The sequence below is a fragment of the Dermacentor variabilis genome, chromosome 4, assembly GCF_050947875.1.
Source record: "Dermacentor variabilis isolate Ectoservices chromosome 4, ASM5094787v1, whole genome shotgun sequence".
Lineage (NCBI taxonomy): Eukaryota > Metazoa > Arthropoda > Arachnida > Ixodida > Ixodidae > Dermacentor > Dermacentor variabilis.
In genome coordinates, this window is record NC_134571.1 from 85979920 (window position 1) to 86000153 (window position 20234).

Below are 20234 nucleotides of genomic sequence, written 5' to 3' on the forward strand. Positions count from 1 at the left end.
GACCATAATCACTCCACATTTTTCAGCGCCTCCTAGCGATTTGAGGCATTCAGATCAAATATTTTTCGGTAATACTCCCTTTCTGCGACATAGTTTATCGGTGCCACGGTATTTCTGCCAAAAAATCCTTTAGATCGCAGCACTCCACTGCAAATGTCAGCAGTCCAAATGAACCCATGACGTGTACCTGCATGATCATTAATATTGACGTTAATGCAGCAGTTCAAACATGGCTGACTGTTTACTGTCAACACGAATACAACTATCAGTGCTGCTTTTTGCAATTCCTTGCAGAAAAAAAATTGGGACTGTTTCTTAGCTCACCTCTTGCCAGCATTCATAAGTGTAAAAATGTGATGACCATTTGGCAGGATGATCGTTTTATTTGCGTCATATTACAGTACACAGAGATAAATTAAACAATTTGCAATTGTGGCAAGGAACATAAACATGTACGTAAACAAGTACATAAACATGGCTGCACAACGCAGTTCTCAAAATTGAGGCTTTCAGATGACGTGCTACCCAACTATCATCACAGACAGTCGAAGGAATGTCCACAAAACGTTGCATTTACAGTGAGCATGTGCTGTACAGAATCACACACAATGCATGCTAACTGCTATAATTGTATGTGGCGTAAACAAGCTACAAGTGGCTAAGTGGAAGCCCATAAGATTGTGTCCTACGCTAAGGAAATGTGGCCAAGTGATAAGTACAATACACTTGGGGCAACACATGCAGTGAGCATAGAAAGCAGTGCCAACTGCAGCCTTGCATAGCACAGCAGAACTCTGTTACAGCAAATCTTACATGCGAGCACTTTACTACATGTCCAATGCACCAATATCATGAAGAAAGAACATTGAGGTATTGAAAATTGCCACTTTAAAAGTACTTGTGCATGCATACAACCAATTTGTGTCACCTGAGAAACTGGTGTATGGTCCAACCTAAGTTATCAAATAGTTGGAAATTGTAGTATAAATGTATGGGTTACTACTATTAAGGCCTGCACTGTGTGCACCACGTAAAATGTTTAGTTTCACATATTAATATGAAGCAGCCTCCCAAAATTTTGCATTTGAAATAAAAGTGGCTACATCATGAAAAATTTGCAAAACTGAACATTTTCTATTAGGAAACTCAAGACAAAAACACCACCATTTTCCGAAAATCATACATGGAACTTTGATAACCAGCGTGGTGCCTAAGCATGACTTTCAAGATTACACAGCACCTGTAGCACACTTGATCGCAATGCCATGGACTATGATTTGAGTCGTACTTGCTAACCATCAGGCGCACATGTTGCCTGCTTAGGTTCCATTTTAAGGCTGTTGATAAAGAGAATTGGACAATAACAAGACCTGCAGTTTTCCAAGATTGCTTTAGTCTCACAATTATCAATTATAACCAATTTACAAAAAGTGAAATTCCATTGCGGTAGGCGTTTAACGTACCAACTTAAGTCCACTCATAATGGCAAAGCACTATAAAAATCGGCAGGTGAAAGAACTATAAAGCCTGGATTCTGTTATCCACACCTTCCACTTTATGACAGCTGTTAGAAAGCAAAGATATCCAGTCTATTTGATTATCACATACCTGTAAACCAGAATATTTGTCAGTTTATATTAACTTCAGCTAGCACTGATATCTTGAGTGTATCAAGCGCTTATTTTTTATTTTTGGCCTCAATCAATATGCTTCAACCATGGTCAGGTACCAAAACCTGTGACCTTGTTCTCAGCGGAAGTGTAACTCAAGAATTGAGCATGGTGAACATGTCTAAGTAAGTCCATGAAAATTCACTGTAACAGGGTTCTGTCGTACTATTCTCACTCTATAGAGTGCAGAAAACCACACACATACATCAAGAGACTAGACTTAAAAGAGAATGTGTACAGCTGTGTCCTATGGCCAAGAGACATAGAAGTGCAAAATAACTTAGCTACATATCTTTGGCATATAAGCTAGGAAAAGACAAAATAGAAAGCTACATATATTGTCAGGTTTCTTAGTGTTGCCTAATGCAAGGTACATTAAGACTATGTGAATCCTAGCAGAAACATTTTCATTTTCACTACTGCCACATTTAACATCTTGTGCATGCACATAACAGAAGTGTTGCATAAAACGACAGGCAGCTATCTATAATACAATGCAAGAGACTGTTGTGATGCATAATGACTGATGTACATATACATTGAAAATAAAATCTGGAGGTATGGTACACGTAAACTTCCGCAACTATATACCACTCCATTTACTAGCTTCCTCAATACAATACACACACCTGTCATTCAGCATCAAATGTTATTTTGCAGCTCATGCATGCATAATACCAATTTTTAACAGATTGATCAGGGTCTCAAAGGCACAAAGTGATAAAATCAAGCAATGTTGTTAAGATCCTTTTTTCCTGCCTACACTGTTTAGGCTTGTCAGCAGCACAACAGTTGCTGATGGCTGTGTAAAATTTGCACCTGCTAGTACTGCAGGGCCTGAGCCAGAAAACATATAGCTTTACAATGCTCTTCCATAACATACACAAGAAGGAATTCAACAATGGTTCATGTTAACAAGGGCCACATCCCGGAAAATGTGTAAGGTGAAAGCCCACTGGCAGTTATTCACACACTTTACAAACTGTATTCAACAAGGCCCCACTGAACAGAGGGCATTTGTAGCATGAAATGTGTTTTGAATCACCAACAACAACGCTGAAATAAATGCACACTTTGTCAGCCCACCTCTCAATGTGTCACATCTGCCCCAATTACAAATCCCCACTTGGCACATTAACCCTCTCGCTACTGAGCACTCTCTGTAAAAACGACCCAAACATCCTGATTGTTTTTATCAGTTCAAACAAACGTATACACAAGAAGAGAGCAAAAATAATACACTATTGAATATCTTCATTTCAGGACAGGATTTTAAACAATGCTTTAAAAACAAACCGAGTTTGTTTACTCGAAGTACAAATAAAAACCTTACTGCAGAGCTTCAAAGCCTTAAGGTTAACTGAGGTGTGTTCTTTGCACTAAAATAGAGTGGTACTATCCCTTTGATTAACGCCCGATTATGTGCAGTGAGGCCGAGCTTGTGTTTGCAGGTCTTAGTATGGACGAGCCCAGCTGGTTCTCGGTAGGAACGGTACCTTTCTGAACGGCTAGCCCGACTCGTTCTCAGTAGGGAAAGGGTTAAGCAACCCAGATGCTGCACGTTGTGCTACCACCAAAAAATTCAAAACTATTGTAATGAGGAAGTAAAAAAAAGTGAATTACATATAAAACAAGTACTATGAAAGTACCTTGCTACATATTCCAAGGGACACGCAGACCAACATTCTGCTCCTTCGTTTTACCTATGAGTACCTATGGTACCAGCCAGAAAATGTCTATGGGTATCATGTAACTACAACATTTCTTATTTTGGTAAAAGCAAGCATAATACAAAATCCTGCGCCCCGTACAGTTGTAGGCTGAGAAATGTCAGCACAGCAGGCTATATAATGGCTTCTTCAGCACACAATAATGCTTCAGTGCATTTAATTAGTCCAACTAATACAGCTGCTGCCAAATGACTCATTACCATAATATTCCACACGTATAATATGAGCATTGTTTGTAAGATTACGAGAAGCAAAATCTGATGCACGTATTACATTCAAATTCAAAAGACCATTGGTCAGTACCGAAGACTTAACAGTTTCAGTTCCTATGTCAATAACTACCCATGAGAACTACCACACAGGTCGAAGGACAGGGCAACTCACTATGTCAATTAATTTATGTGCTCAAAGTACGAGAAAAAAAAATGTTCTAAAAGTAACGAGTCCCTGGCAATACAATATGCCGGTAACACTGTTTCTTTTTAATCATTATTATTACTTTTATCTTTCCCATCGTGCCGGTAGACTGACTGGCATATACACCCTCCTAATTCACAAGCGCACCCCATTCGCCTAATAGCAACAGCTGCCATTGTTAAAATTAAGGTGCAACATGATAACCGCACCAGCCAGTACATGCCCATGGCTTGCTGTTTCAACATGAAGCTTGCAACTACATTTCTACATTCTTCGTCTCACAAAACATAGAATGCACTGACTGCAAAACTGTCGACACCATCATTGGCTTAGAAAACTTCCTTGCAGAAAAGCTAGCGTCAGAATTGGGAAAAAGAGGGTGGTACATCCATGCTTATGTCATATATAGGGATCTTAAGGTAAATCTGCAAGCTACGAGGCTTATTCCACCAAAAAAAGGATACTCCAGCTCATAAAGTGACTGACAAACAGCCATAACACCACTGCATAAGCTCAAATTTCTGAGACAGGGGCAGTGAATACACAAACCAAGGTCAAGTAAACCCTAATGCGTCACTTAAGCATCCACTAGAATAGAATAATGCAGCCAATAAAACCTGCAGCATGGCTACTGCTGGCAAATGCTCCTTCATTCTGTTGGTGTAAAACCCAGAAATGAAAGCAAACCAAGAATACATTTTGAAGTTTGAAACTTTTGTACTAGTACCAACAAGTTACTGTTGATGTAATGACACCAAATGCAAATGGCCATGGTCATTATCCCATCAATGTTCTTGAATATTTAGTTTGCAAGATTAGCCCTGGGAGTGTTAGCCAGTGCCACGCACAGCCATGGCAAAAGATGTGGACCAAAATGGAGCCCCTCGGTTCCCCTTGTTCTTCTCACTCAGGTCGCAATATTTTCATGAAACAGTTGAGAAATGCTCGACTCTCTGATGCTTAAAAGAGCCCAGCACTTTCAAAATAGCAGTACTCAGGGCATCAACAAAACTGCAGTCCTCTATGTAAGGGAGGGGAACGTCTATGCGCCGCAGTGCCAAGCTAGGTATTGCAAACCTCAGAGATGACCAGCTTATCGCCAGTTTCCTCCACACCGCTTAGATATTTCCTTGAAAAATACATGCTGGACTAGTTCCTTGATAACTACTAAATTGCTTCCACAATTGAAGGACTGTCCTCTAACTGAGTGAGGTGGAGAACAGGACAATGAAAAGGAGGTATCACCATCCAACACGTTGATGTCATGCTCACTGTCCATACATGCTTCCTCCCCGATTCAATTTTATCAGTTCCCCTGTAGCTGACCAGGAAGGACTAAAGTACCGAAAATAAATAAACAAAAGTAAAGCTGCACAAAAAATCCAAGAACACCAAAATACTTCTTTTGAGTTGTGAATGCAAAAGCATTAATCTCCAATTGAATGCCGCTGAGCAGTCTTTTGAGTTGTGAACTCACGGGCAAACGAGTGCATTGAGACACTTGGCGCATTTTGACTTAGCCTTACCAAGGTGCAGTTAGAATGCAGGCAAGAGCTTGCATGGACAAGGAATGAGCAGATGACACAGGTTTCAGAGGGTGGTGACCGCTCTCCTTATGCAATACCGCAACAGCAGGTGTTCCCTTTCGCCTACTCTGCTCCAGCAAGGCCCAAGCCAGCAAGTGCGAGCTAGCGCCACAGCCAACGGTAAGTTTCGCTTCTACAGATGCCACCAGCTTTTTTGCTCAATTGGCCATTTGATGCTTTTGGATAAAAACACAGAAGCTATACAACCTTCATGCATTCCGAGTATTAAAATATTTTTCTCAGCACCGAAACTGTGTTCATCTTTTCTTGTACATTTTCTATTTAAGCCTCGTAAACTTTCACGCAGACCCCCCACTGTAGTAGTCAACCATTTACCATGGGTACAGTAAAGTGAAAGACCAAAAGCAAGAGAACAATCCTTTTTCCTGAGTGCTAACAGTGCTTATGTAATCTCTTGGTGCAAGACATGTGCTGCCCTCACGTGCTGAACAGATCCATTAAAATGTGACACATGCGATCAATCTGACAGAAAACAAACATGGCTGAATTCATGATACAAAGTGGCAGGCATGAAAAACACCGACATAATGAGAAGGTTAACAAAAAGCCAGTGTGTTATCTTTCTGAGGGTTGTACAGCACACCTGCCTTTTTGTACCACGAATCTTTACCAAATTACCCAGCTTTCTGTTGTTACAAATATGGCTGAAGAAGCATGGTATCATGTCCCATTATTTTTTCTTTTTGCATTTTCCTGCACCAAAGATTATTACCTCAACTGTTAATGGCAATCAAACCTCCTTAGATGACCTGTGTGCAAAAGAATGTTTGTACAGTGCAATGCAAACCAATGAGGTATTTATCTTCCCCCACCACAGTAGGAGCACCACATCTCACGAGAAAAGTTAATTTGCACCCGCACGCTTTGGAACTTAGAGCTCTGACACTTAGTCGAAGATCACTGGCACTAAGCAACACACCAGTCTTATATGCAGAGCAAACGGCACAAATAACTACAGGATAAGCAGCGTCACAGGTTACAAAGTCTCCGGATTACATGTGCCTGCCAAGGTTTGATTTGCTGCATGCCACCTTGCATGCAGCAAATCTGTTAAGAGGTCCTACAGTGAAGTTATGGTAGCAGGCCTGATGCTTCGAAACTCTAGCACTGTCTTTTCCAACCTCTGGTGCTTTATACCGCAAAGAAGGAGCCAGAGTGTGGAGCCCGGGAAGAGGTAGCACGCACAACGGCTTCAAAGCTCTCACGAAAGACCAAAGAATGTATGCATAAATACAAAAAAATATAAACCTTTCTTTGTGAACTTCAATGGGTTTCCATACCGTTGGGTAAGGAAACTAATCTCCATCAGACAAGCTCAGAAACTGTGCTTTTGCTAAACTAAGCATTTGGCATCAAGGTAATAAGTTAGGAGACAAGAGGAACATTGTCAAGCTCAGAATAGGCAATAAATATATTAAAAAGAGCTTACTAAAGTAGGTGTAATGTAAGAGGGTGCAAAAGGTTTAAAACATACAAGGACATGAAAGTGCACAAGGAGATCATTACAATCTAAAACTGAATGTTCAATTCATATCTGCAGTGCCCACCGTTTTCGTTTGCATGTTCCAACTCAATTTTCACAGACTAAGCAAACTGAATGACAGAAAACAGCTTACTATACATTCTATATTACGGCACAAAAAACAGACACCAAACAGAAAACACCACAGACACACACACAGTATGGTATCTGTTTCTTACATTGCAAATAAGAATGTATAGAAAACCATGCCAACTTGCCCAGCAACAAGCCCTTTTGAGAAAACAGATTGCTTGGTTTTAACTTGACTATGTTAGCACATCAGCTTAAGCAGCTGATGGATGACAGCAACTCTATTCTTTGGCTCCATTTTGACTAAGAAGGCAAAACAAAAAATACAGCATGAAAAAAAATTGTTGTTAGTACGAGTACATAGCAGTTCTCAACTGTGTCCATGAGCTGCAAAGATGCAAACAACTGTTTAACATGAAGCTCATAGTGGCATCCATACAAAACATTTCTGGAAGGTACATGAGATGCGTTGCATCCAAGTGCCAGTCTATCAAAAAGAATTCTTGCAAATTTGCTGCACAATTGCTCGCTGAACTGGTAATAAACTGAAAGTCATACCATTCCCAACACGAGAGCAAGTCTAGCTTTTATTCTGTGTAAGCTCATACCTGCATGTAACACATGCTTGGCTGTTCACAACAGGAATGTCTGCTCTACGCTTCAACAATGTAGACTAAGTGTACAAACTACAAGAATCATAAAAGAAAGAAAAAACATCTACTGACAGTGTGAAGCTGTAAAGGAAATGAAAGCGACCTACGAAGAAAGGGATTCCTTTGTTGCTTCATGCCACTCTCATGAGTTATACCATACTATTTGCTTTACACTACTCTCATGAGTTATACCATATTACAGATTTCCACAAAACTGATTTGCCATGTAAGGAGTCTTATCGAGTAGCAATACACCATCTTTTTCTACTGCCTTCTGACAATTTGTGATGTCGCAGCACTACCCCACTTTACCTATGGTACATTGATCATTTTTGCCAAAACCAACGGCAGCTTTCCGTTTACTGCAAACGAGCAACGTGGAGAAGAAAAAAGAAACTTTAGCCATTGAATTAAGCACTAAATGCATGAAAGGGCAAATTTTCATGTACCTGACAGTAACACGAAATTACAAAGGAAGGGAAGCCCATGTGGGTTTCTGGTAAAGAAAGCTTTGCAGTCAAAGGAAAATTAGTGCTCCAATCTTAGACCAGGACAAAATTTTTCCTCATCTATGAAGCTTGCTTTCTCAGAAACCCCTATGCGTTTCTTTTGTAGCTTCGAGCTAGAGTCAGGTAGATGAGAATTTTCCCTTTCATGAACCTTCCTGCCCTTCGACGGCTTCCACAGAACTCGGTGTCTGCTGAAGTGTGAGTGAAATGCATCTTTTCCTGTCTTAGCTTTTGGTTGTAGGTAACCAGTCTTGATTTTTAATGACTGTTGCTTAATAACGCAATACCACGTGGGATTCCCTTGTATAGCAATATGCTGCACATATTTATAATGCCATTCATTTACCTTGCATGCTTTCTTGAATAGCTTGTAAGTTACTCAGGCGCGCTTTGCATCAGAGTAACCACACAGCACAGACTATGGGCGGCCATGAAGAGGCTTTCAAACAGAGAAAGAATAGATTTCAATAAATCAGCCAACCTGGACCGTGTAGATGTTATCAGTGGCCTAACTTGTTCTACTGCAGCCAATTTGCACTCATGCAGACTTCTGACTACCTCTGCTTTGCTATGAAACACTACACTACTAAAATTTATACGCCCTTAAGGTGCAACATTGTCACACACAAAAAAATTATCCCCAATCTTGCATGCATCTTTCTTTTAATAATGCATGCCCAGCATACTTTCCTGTCAAAAATGACGTGTGCATCTTAAGAATACCACGACATCACAAGAAATTAGTGGGTGCATAGTGTTAAAGAAAGAAAATACACATGAGATTGGTTATTTTTTTGCAATACCATTAAGCCTTGAAAGGTGTGCACTATTTAAGATTATAGTTGCTTTGAATGGCTAACACATATGTTAATGAAAAGTCTCTGGACCAGTCGATTATAAGAAAATTAGTGCCTCATCTTAAAGTTGGTCACAAGCTTCAGCTGGGGGCCACATACTGCTCAAGAACATCGGTACAGCCACTCCAGTGTGAAGGCTGTACGACTACATTTTCACGGGGGTTTTTTTTCCGCACTGACATTAAAATGCAAACATACCCCGCTACTGCTAGTGTCCATGTTAATGGCAGTGGTGTGATCTAGTGAAATGACCATACAGATGTAGTGAACAATAGGTTGATCACGCATCACTCAACCTGTAGCCTCGGACGGAGAGGAATATGAACATTCATAGGCCCTGCCTGCAAGCATAGAGAAAAAAAAAGAAACAAAGAAAAAGAAAATTCACTCTGGAAAGTAGGTTAGATGTCACCGGTGCTAATGAAAGACAGAAAACTATGCAATGGCACACACTGCAGCAAACAAACTCGGCCTTGACAAATGATCCATCAGCAGCAAGCAGCTCAGGCCTCTAGGATAAACAACCTTTTGCAACTTACTGAAAACTGAATTCTGGTCATTTTCATGCCAAAACCACAATTTCATTATAAGGCACACCGTAGTGACTCCAGATTAATTTTGACCCCCAGGGGATCATTAACATGCTCCAATTCACAGGACACAGACGTTTTTGCATTTCGCCCCCATCGCAATGCACTCACCGCAGCCGGGATCCGATCCCATGGCCTCGTGCTTAGCAGCACAACGCCATAGCTGCAAAACCACCGCTGCAAGTTCTTGCAATTCAGTGTTCTGCTGAATGGCAGAATATATGCAATTTTGATACAACAATGCTTTCACCGCAAGAAGCCCAACATATTCAGGAAGTCTGAACAAAAGAGCCAGCTACTGTTATCTTTGGCTTATGTCAACACTGACTGTTTATGAGCAGCTTCTTGGCTTTCAGAAAGCTGAACTACATAAATAGCACCAGGTTGGCTATAGCTTTCAGTATTGCTTTGGTGTTACACTATCAATTTGCTGCACATCTATGAATAACTGGAGACAAGACAAGCACAGCCCTTGATTAGACACAGACCTTCGGCCAATGAACAGTACCAAACCCAATCCGAAGCCTCTCTTGAGCACAACTACATGTCGTCAACGTCCTCAAAACCACAAATCTCTTGGTCTTCAACGAGACTTTCGTCCAGGATGTCCTCCTGCACTTCCTGATGCCCTGTACTCACACAGCGCGACACATCCAGTCTCGGCATGCTTATCTGTTCTGGGTGCAGCCAAGGCTTGTAGCTGGGCTGGTGAGCTTTCTTCCAGTCATTGTATTCCAGGCAAGCCTTTCGCAACTTTTTTGCCATCTACAAAGTTAAAATGCCAGCACAATCACGCTTGTGCTCATGTCAACATACTTGGTGCTACTGCTGCAACAAGGAGAGAAGATAATTGCAGTCTACTTACATTTGGAGCAAAAATTTGGGTGAGCTTGTTCACAAAGCATGCTGGGAGTGAACCTGTACAATGAACAATTTCACAGTTTTAAAACCCAATGAAGGGTGACATTACAGCGAAATAAAAATTATGTAATGACTTTGAGCTGTGGCTGGATGTTTTGTCGTTGGCCAAACATAACATCACTCTGCATTTACCTTTGGGGTCGCACTGCGTTACGTAGGTCAGCTTACAACCACAACTTCCATCTGGTTGAATAGCAAGTCCGGTCAGGTAGGAAACGGCTCGCACGAAACCCTTCTTTGGTGGTGCAGACTGAAATAAGCAAAACAGTTATTCAGTGCGTTACTACAAATGTACTATGGTGAATGGTGGTTTGAAACCCCTGTGAAAACTCATCCACTTAGTTTTCATGGAAGTCATTAATCGGTTGGCAACGTAGAGGTTGCGAAAAAAATTCAATTATGGAGTTTTACGTATCAAAACCACGACTTGATTATGAGGCGTGCCATAGTAGGGGAGGGACTCCAAAAAATTGGGACCACCTGCAGTTCTTTAAAGTGCCTCTAAATCTAAGTACACGGGTTCGTACACGCTTCGTTCCCGCGACCTCGAGCTGGATTTATTATTTATTGTTTGCTATGTAAAATTTGTTCTATGTAGTTGCATACTTTAGTTTAGACACCCTACTAGCCTTTGGTTATGGGTCTAACCAGTTTTGCCTATTTTTATGTATTGTAATTATGAACGTGTAATAAAAGAGTGGAAGGGGGGAACTAAAGCCACTAAGCAACCACGGCGGGTTTAGCGATTGTGAAAGTCAAATGAGGAGACAGTAGTTGAAACAGATGTGTCCTTCGCCGTAAGTTGTTTTTCACTAAAGTGTCTCGAAACCCACGCTCACCTCGTGAAACACTGAATGGTTTATTATGAGGCATTCTTTCTCCGTTTGTAGCCAGGATCTCTGGAGGACGAAGTCCCTGTTTTTGAAAGGCGGTGGAGACCGGACTACAAAAGAAACACGGAGTCACAAACACGGTAGTACGACAGCCATTGTATCAAGTAGCTTGTCCCATCACCTGCGTAATATCCAACGTCGTTGTTGGGATTCAAGAATCCGATGTCGTAGCTCTCCAGCACGTAGACATCCCACTTTTTTCTATACAGTGGATCCATTAAAACGTCGAACAATAAAGCCGGACTGACATCCTTGTACACGGTGTGCAGCTGAAAAGACACGTCACGGACAGTATTTTCCTCGTCATGACAGCAGTAAACTTAAGCTGCGAACCACCGCATGCTACTTCGGCCTAATCCCCTTACCTTTATCATCTTGAATTCAGTTTGCTGCGTTGATTTAGTCCACACGGTGGTATCTTTTTTCTTGTACTCGACTTTCCAGCCGTCGTGCTTGTCGGCCAAAGCTTTCAAGCGCTCAAAATCTCGATCATCTGCAATACGAACTTCGCCTACATCCATCGTGATAGCTGTGGTCCTATGTTAACGCTTGTCGCAGTTAATGCTGTCACGGCAGTACAAAAGAAAGATCCGCCCGGCTCATCCGTGTTCGGTTCTTGGTTGCGGAATGCCGACGTTGGTTGCAGCCATTGCTCGATGCCGATGCTGATTACATTTGCGCAGCGCATACACGCGTACCATTCTGCGTACATACGTAGGGGCAACGCCTCCTACAAGTTATAGGAGGCGGTGGTAGGGGTTAAAAGGAGGCATTTTGGTGGGGGCACGGTGGGCGGGGGATGAACAGCACGAACGTGGAACGTGGTGCACGTTGGCGCGTTGAACGGAAGCAAACATGTTGCCGGCCGCTGTCTTTAGAAACGTACGAGCGTTCATTTTAGCGAACAAGTAGCGTAAAGTAGGCGTCAAAATATTACACACTACGGAACTCGAGAAAACCCTCAATTTTCGAGTGGTTTGACTGTAACCGCTAAAGCTGTTCATTCTCAGCTTTGGCCATCAATCTTTCCTGTGCGGTTAAATTTTACGGCCAAATACCAAAATAGTTCCAATTCGTGCCGCGTGCGTCAATAAAGATAACGTACGAGTGTTTTTGTCATTTTTATTCAGCTTATCACAATTGCAACACACTGATACCCACCGCGGTAGATTAATCGTTGAGCTGCTGAGCTCGAGGACGCGGTGGCCACATTTCGATGAGGGGCGAAATGCAAAAACGCTTGTGTACTTACGACAGGTGGTCAAAACTAATCCTCGGTCCCCCATTACGACACACCTCATTATTGTACCTAGATTATGGCATATAAAACTTCCAGAAGAATTTTTAAAACAGCACATGCCAACAGCTGCATTTTATTCACAGCAACAACACAAAAGACACAGTTATGCAAACTTCCCAGCCCGGGTGCCAATTTGACTTATATACACAATGCGCTTTATGTGCGTTAATCATCAAGAGTTTTGTATTTTTCAAGTTCAGCCATAACTTGCTCAGCATCTCGATAAGCAGATGATGGAAAGAGTTCTTCGTGCCGACCTGCAAGGTAGCTGAAAAACAGAGTTATAGTGTAAGCACAACCTGTTCTACATTTTATTAAAGAATAAAGAAGTTAGCATAAGGAACTTACTGCAAGAAGCCATTCACAAAGTTTTCAAGATAGCCAGCTTTAGTCTTCGTGATCGCCATTTTCTGCAGCAACTCGGGAAGCTTTACTGAAAGAACAAAATATTAAGGATTCAACCTTCAGGACAGTTCTAGCTCGAGATCTCCAAAAGGTACACAAATGCAATGTACTTTTGCAACCAAATCTGCCAATCTGGCATATCATTATGTTTAAACTACACTTTAGAAAATATTGTGCAGTCTCTGCATGCAAAATAGCAATGTCAATATAACACAAAAGTCAAAATTTGCAAAAGAAAAGTCTTGTGTATAGCAAATTTATTATTTTAATGTTTTAAGGAGCATACAATTTTAGTCAAGGATGAAAGAGAAGCAGACATAGAGCAAGCATTTGTTTTGCATCTGCCAATTTTTTAATGCTTGTCTCAAACTATGCAGTTAAAACCTGAAAGCACGAACCGACTACCCCAGCAACATACTTTTGATCTTACACAAATAATTGCACGGCACAATGCGTATTAATAGGAATGGAAGTAATTCTTTTATTGATAACTTCTCATTCCTCTGAGCTGCCAAGCTTGACAGTCTGAATTGTCCCATAATGTAATAACATATAATTGACAACAATTCTGCGTTCTATTAAAGAGTCTCTGAAACGTTTTTTGTTACTATACTCCTAGACATATAAGAGGTATCTCTTAGGGAATTCTTTCTCAAAATAGTTTTGTTTGAGCAGGCTATACGAAAGCAGGTATGAGTGGTTGAACATTACCCTCCTCTCAAGCCGCAGCATTACACCTAAGTTTCTACACCGTGCAGCCATTGCTATGTCCCGCCGCCTTCATGCGGTGACACAAGTGCTGTCTACTTCCAATTGATTTAAACAAATGTACTCCCACGTCTATTTTCTGCACAGTTTTTCTCACTAAGCCTGGGGTACATGGAGCAAACTTTCACCACAAACTTTGCGCGGCACATGGAGACTTGGCAGCACGAGCTGGCTTGCACTACATGAAGCAAGGAACAGGCGGGCCCGTCGGGTCTTCGCCGCATTGCTGCAAGTGCATATGCAGTGTACAAACTACAAAGTACCTGTTTGCGATATTATTTAGGTTTGATAACAGCCTGATAACACAAAAATAGCCAACATGTACGTTTACAATGCTCACAAACAATGCTACGAACATTTCTTTGTAGGCGTCAGCTATAAATACAAGCGCTTCTACTAACTTGTCAATGTGGTGAAATGGGCTATACTTAGGGGAAAAAAAAAGAGAAGTACACAGAGTTTGATAATCGAGTCCACAATTTCTGAGTGAAGGGCAGAGATGGTACAATAACATTGAACTCAAGATGACAGCTCTCTGATGGACGTTCTGACAACTTGTAATCAGACACATTCAATTGCTTCTGCAGTACCTTTTTTCAGGTTCTCAACTTGTTAGGGTAGCTACTGTTGCCATTCTAGACAAATTATACACAAAACTCGGCTGTCTGACAAATGTGTAACCTGCGATTGCCACTAAAAGCACCTTTCTTTTCAAAACTGCAGATGATCATTGTGTTGACCAAGGAGGTTGGTGCTGACATTAATGTGCAGCGCTCAATGTCTTCAACATTGTGCAGTAGCTGCAGCCTACTTTTTTGCCCACACCTGCAGTGCAATACGAGCATTACGCAGCGCAGGTATACCATTCAAGGTCCTGCTGCCAAAGAAGGCATTGCTGCAACCATGGCTGCATCCTATTTTCACCTCCACGTCCATTGGCTGCCGTCGCCACAGCTGTAGCAGACGATCCGCATTCTCAGGCGGAAGTGGGCTGTTGGTTTGAAGAAACGTGTGCCTTTGTTGCATTTATGTACTTATTTTTAAGGGTACGCAAATTACTATGCACACATGTGCCATTAAATATAGGCTTAATGAAGCGGTACATTTCAAGCATTCCTGATGGTGTTGCATGGGTAGCCAATCAGACTGCTTGCACGAGTGACATCACTTAAGGCTAAACCCCATTAGCGCGATTTTGTGCGCGAAAGCGATGAGCGACGGGTTCGCGCGACGGATCAGGCCGTCGCTTGAACAGATCGCTCGGTCTTGTCGCGCGATCGCTCGGTTTTGCAAATCTAGAATTCGTCGCTCGTCGCCCGGAAGTGCTATGAGCGACTAGCCAATAGCGCAAAGCCGGAACTGGATGTACATAACTCCAGTACTTCCGATTGTCGCATGGAACGAGCAAACGATTGAATTTTTATAGGTGCAAGGATAAGAACCTACTGCAAGACTTTCAGAAATATTTTATGCTGCTTTTTACTGTAAAATACATCAACTTAAGTTAATAAAGCACGTGTCACGCTAGTTTCGGCGCCTATATTGCTGCCCTCATACCGGCAACACTGGGGAGACGTCGCTCTAAGTCATCGCTCGCATGGGGTGCAACTTGTAGGTGACGAGCGAACGCGACAGCCATCTCCATTGCGTCGCCTGTCGCTGTCGCGTGCAAGATCGCTTGCATGGGGTTTATACTTTACCCACACTACGTAGTGTGGGAAGGGGCAGATGAAAACACAGAGGACAGCACTGCTGCGATCGGTAGCGATACACGTTTTGAAAACGTTATAATAAATTATATGCTTTGCATGGAGCACTTTACACATACTGGCTTAGTACCTTTGTACACAATCGTCAAAATCATTTCAGGGTCCCTTTAAACAGATTTATTACACAGCACATGTCAAGGAAAAACAGAGTGCACACAGCCCTCTCAGTACAATGTTTGCATCTTCCTTTCAGTATCTTGTTGTTTGCACTGCGGCATACTTATTACATTTCATTAGCTAATGCACCTCAGGTTCTGGTTTATCAAACTTCGCTCATGTCCACTGTTACTCTGACAAAAAGCTGCATACTGAATTTACAGATGGAAACCAAGCTTAGCTATGGTTTTTTTTTGTTAGCCAAATTCCTTTGCAACAGGTTAGTAATGACATTTGTAATGGTTTCTTTCATAGTTTTCCTCGAGTCTTAAAGAAATACCTACAGAAAATTTTGTCTAGCGGTTACTGTTTTATTGGGTAGCTATCGACCTAGTAATTACACTGTGGAGCCTTAATTCCTCGAGAGCACGACAAATAACTAATTGCGTTTCCTTTTAATGCAACCAGTTCAAAACCCATGCCGAGTACAGCGCGACTTTGAACATGAAAAAGGAGACTTGCACATTATCGTAAACTGTTGTGGTGGCCTCGTGACACAAGATACCACTAAACCTGCACACACACTATGGCCGAGTCCAAGCATGGCTAAGTGCCAAGTACATTCAGCGGAGTCCAGTCAGCATTTTGCCCAAGTATGCCTGAAAGTCGAGTCCATTCAGCAGCCGACAGAGGGGAGAGCATGTCTCCCTGCATTACCAAGAGAAGCACGCAATTGGAGGAGACAATTTGGCAGCTTACGGAGACACGGTCGTTGTATGGCTTTAGACCGCTGCACCGGGCTGAGTGCCACATTCACCTTCAAGTCACTTTTTCATGCCCAAAGCCTCATTACGCTCAACACGTTTTTGAACAATGGAACGTCACTGAGTAGAAATGAAACTTCACCTGACTGAAATTCATTATAAGACTAATAAAATTTGGTACACTCATAGATCATCTAGTCTCGGGTTGTATGAGGGCAGGAGAATAAACAATGTGCATTTGTTTCGATCATGTGGCATAAACTAGTTTTTTTTTTTTTTTTATGGGGTTTTACGTGCCAAAACCACTTTACGATTATGAGGCACTCCGTAGTGGAGGACTCAGGGAATTTCGACCACCTGGGGTTCTTTAACGTGCACCCAAATCTAAGTACACGGGTGTTTTCGCATTTCGCCCCCATCGAAATGCAGCCGCCGTGGCCGGGATTCGACCCCGCGACCTCGTGCTCAGCAGCCCACACCATAGCCACTGAGCAACCACGACGGGTCATAAACTGGATGTGCCAGCTGATGCGACATGCACCAATGGTGGGTGATCGCCAAGAAGACGTATCAGAGAGAAGCAAAGAATATGCTGGATTTATAAGAGAAAGTGCAGAAGAAAAAGCAAAAGAATGAAACAACCAGCCTCACAAAATGATGTTGAAATATTTAGGTAATTAAATGAATGTGCTTGCAAGAGTTGTCTTGTGTCCATGAGCACCAGAGAGAGCATTTGTTATGCAGCTTATAATGTGCTAATTTAGAAAGAACTGGAAAATATGCAAATCATGAGCCATAGCAGGGGCCATACGAGCAGCCAGCATCCTGAGAAAAAAAGACAGCCAAGTGGCAACCCTGAATTCTCTGTAGCAAGGCTGGACAAGTATGCATGGTACCCCGTGCATACCGTCTAAGTAAGAAAACGCATTAGGTCCCCACATGCTTGTCATACCCTGCACAGACAGTGTCACCATGCCTTATCTGCTACAATTGCACTTTCGTGCCAATGCCTAATTAGGCAGCTTCTTGTGGCATTAATAGACATGAAAACGTAAACCTAACCCGCCTGCTGGAACGCCTATGGGCAATGCAGAGTAATTATTGAATAAAGAAAGAAAAATATGCATATTCATTCGTGCTGCTTTCTCAGAACACTGCTTTTTCCATTTTGAGGATCACTGTGGCAATCTCAACAATGCTTCAAGGTACTGCTACACATACAATAATGGTGACCCCTTAGGTGGCACCTCCCCGTCCTTTTGCTATTTTAAAGGCATCACTCAAGGAAAGGAAAAGATACACTTTTCATTTCCAGTGGCAAGTTGCATGAAATTAGAAGATGTTCCCTTACCAAAGAGCCGCAGGAGGTGTTGTGCACCATACAGCAGTGCTGGAGATGCTGGGTTTTCTTCCAAACATTCACTCGGGAGTATCGTGTCGTCAAATTTGTTGGCAATGGTACTTGGTGCAGCTTCAGACGCGGCTGCCGACACAGACGACGACACGGAACACGTGCTTGCAGTCCGTCGCCTCGGTGCTCTGCCTTTGAGTAGAAGAATAGAAGGGTTTAGTAGCAAGGCTTGCTTATAAACAAAAATTTTACTGCTTCAAGTTGAAAAAAAAAAAAAAACAGTAACAGACTGTCAACCAACAGAAATGAACAGCCTACCCTTACTTGACCTAATAAACAAATGTCAGACTCACCCATGCAGCAATACAGTTCCTGCTATACACTGAGATTTGCTTTTATTCTTGAATGTAGTGTGAACTGTAGAGTCTCACAATGGCCAATACAGGAATGACTGGCATATAAACATGCCATTATGTTTGCTCAGCTAATTTATGGAAAAAAGAATCCTGAGGTAAATAACTGGAAACTGTAAAAAGAGTACTGTGTCCCTTTTCAAGAATTTTGCAAAGAAAGTGATGACATGATACACAGACAATATTTACGGTTTACAAACAGTGGCACAAAATATAATCTTGTCACACAATGTACTAAGCATGATGCCTGATTGGCAATCAAAACCCACCGCAGCGTTGTCAAACATATTAACCTGAAATAACTCTCTAGTTATTCAGCACACACCAAACATGCTCGAATCAAAGAGCTTCTACAAGACCTCTGCACCTCTTCCTTTACCCACTACTGTCACTTTGGTTGATTTGATATATTTGAATGTCACCATCATCGCCACAGTGTTATCAAACAGCGAAGTTCACCAAACGAGATGAAGAGGAGCCAAGGTGCCTGACTTTTGTTAGTCACAGCCATATGAAGCCAACAGATGTGAAGTCAAGGAATTTAGCTTTAGCCCTTTAGCTTATCATTTGTACATTTCAATTAAAACTAAAAATAACTTCCTCTATGCTTTCCTTGGCTTCATATGGTTGAGTCAAATTCACTGGCAATTTAAAAGGCCCCTGAAACAATTTTTGTTGTACCTAGTAGTGCCTCGTAGACATAGAGAACATCTCTTATGAAATGCTTTCTCACAACAATTTTATGTCAGCACACTGTAGTAATAAAAGAGCTATAGGTGGTTAAACAGTAGCCTCCCTTCAAGCTGTGTCCTCATCATTTATTTTGTCAGGCCATGGTTACGTTCTGCATCCTTGAGCACAGTGTCATGCTGTGATGCAATTGTGTCATGCTGTGATGCAATTGAAGTTCACATGTAGTGCTCACATCTTCTACAGCACGCAGTCACTGCAGTTTACTCCCCACAAAAACCAGAGCACAAGCACAGTACAGAGGTGACACCATTCATGTTTTTGCCTCCTGAAAAGCACATTGCTGTGCCTATGTTCATGTGAGATAACCCCTTTGCATCCTACCTGCTGCAGTCGTCACTGTATATTGTTAACCTTTGTTGCATTATTTCTCACCCCTTGCCTTCCCCCATGCAGTCCTGCAACCTTCCCTCCATAAGGCCTGACTTTTTGGATGAAGTTATTCTACTCCTACTCGTGCATGCATGCACATGCATAGACAACAGCCATAGCAGATGATCCACATTCCCAGGAGGAAATGCACCATTGGTTTGAAGAAATGTCTACTTTTATTGCATTTGTGCTTTTCATTTTTACAAGTACACAAATTACTAGTATACACTTATAAATATAATCTTATACCCTTGCCACACGGGCGAGGTTAATGCCATTAAAGACCTTAAGTTTCTTAATGCCATTATATGTCGATCGCTGCTACACACGCATACTTAATGACGTTAAGCGTTGCGATGCCGATAGCTGCAGTGAAACGGTAAAGTTTGCTTGGCAATCGTAATACAATAAAAACCAGTTATCTAGAGAGCAGATGTTTAAGAAATGGCATGAGAAGCATTAATCGGCGTATTATATGTAGTTTACTTCAGGAATGTCATTGTTGCACCCAGCAGTAAACTGCTCGAAGCCAAAGCTAGCTCGACGGCCAATAAATAGCGTAGCCAAAGCACTGAAATTGGAAAAATAACGTTCACAGCTTCAAAGCTCTCAGGCAGTGAACCTGAAGAATTTTACCGCGTGCTCCAGTTTGTTCTGGCGTATGTGCTTCATCGAGTCAAGCATCGTCAAGAAATTCGAAGGCCAACAAGGCAAGGAGCCGCCGCCCTGCGATCGAACAGCTTCTCCGGGCTAACGCGCTCACGATTAGTGCTCTAGCCGTGCGTAGCGGCAAGATCGCCTGCTGATCTCTACGGAAATAAAGAGCTCCTTTTAAAAAAGTGAAGAA

The 20234-nt window shown here is 42.0% G+C and overlaps 2 protein-coding genes across 5 annotated transcripts in view; both read right to left on the reverse strand.

Annotated features, from left to right (window-relative positions):
- Nucleotides 1–363: 363 nt before the first annotated feature.
- LOC142579475 (START domain-containing protein 10-like) lies at nt 364–12442 on the reverse strand. Its single transcript, XM_075689692.1, has 6 exons — nt 11765–12442; nt 11521–11668; nt 11346–11449; nt 10639–10756; nt 10451–10503; nt 364–10350 (listed from the first exon to the last, which is right to left on the reverse strand). Exons 1-6 carry the CDS (start codon nt 11918–11920, stop codon nt 10126–10128), a joined length of 804 nt encoding a protein of 267 aa, XP_075545807.1. The 5' UTR covers nt 11921–12442; the 3' UTR covers nt 364–10125.
- A 314-nt stretch (nt 12443–12756) lies between these two features.
- The window catches only part of LOC142579471 (uncharacterized), a 91573-nt gene continuing 84095 nt past the window's right edge, over nt 12757–20234 (reverse strand). For all 4 annotated transcript variants that reach the window (XM_075689681.1, XM_075689682.1, XM_075689683.1 and 1 more), the window contains 3 exons: nt 17853–18044; nt 13048–13132; nt 12757–12967 (listed from right to left, as the gene is read on the reverse strand). In XM_075689681.1, coding sequence (XP_075545796.1) covers nt 12865–12967; nt 13048–13132; nt 17853–18044 — 380 coding nt within the window. In that variant the 3' untranslated portion in view covers nt 12757–12864. The remainder of the gene's footprint in view (nt 12968–13047; nt 13133–17852; nt 18045–20234) is intronic.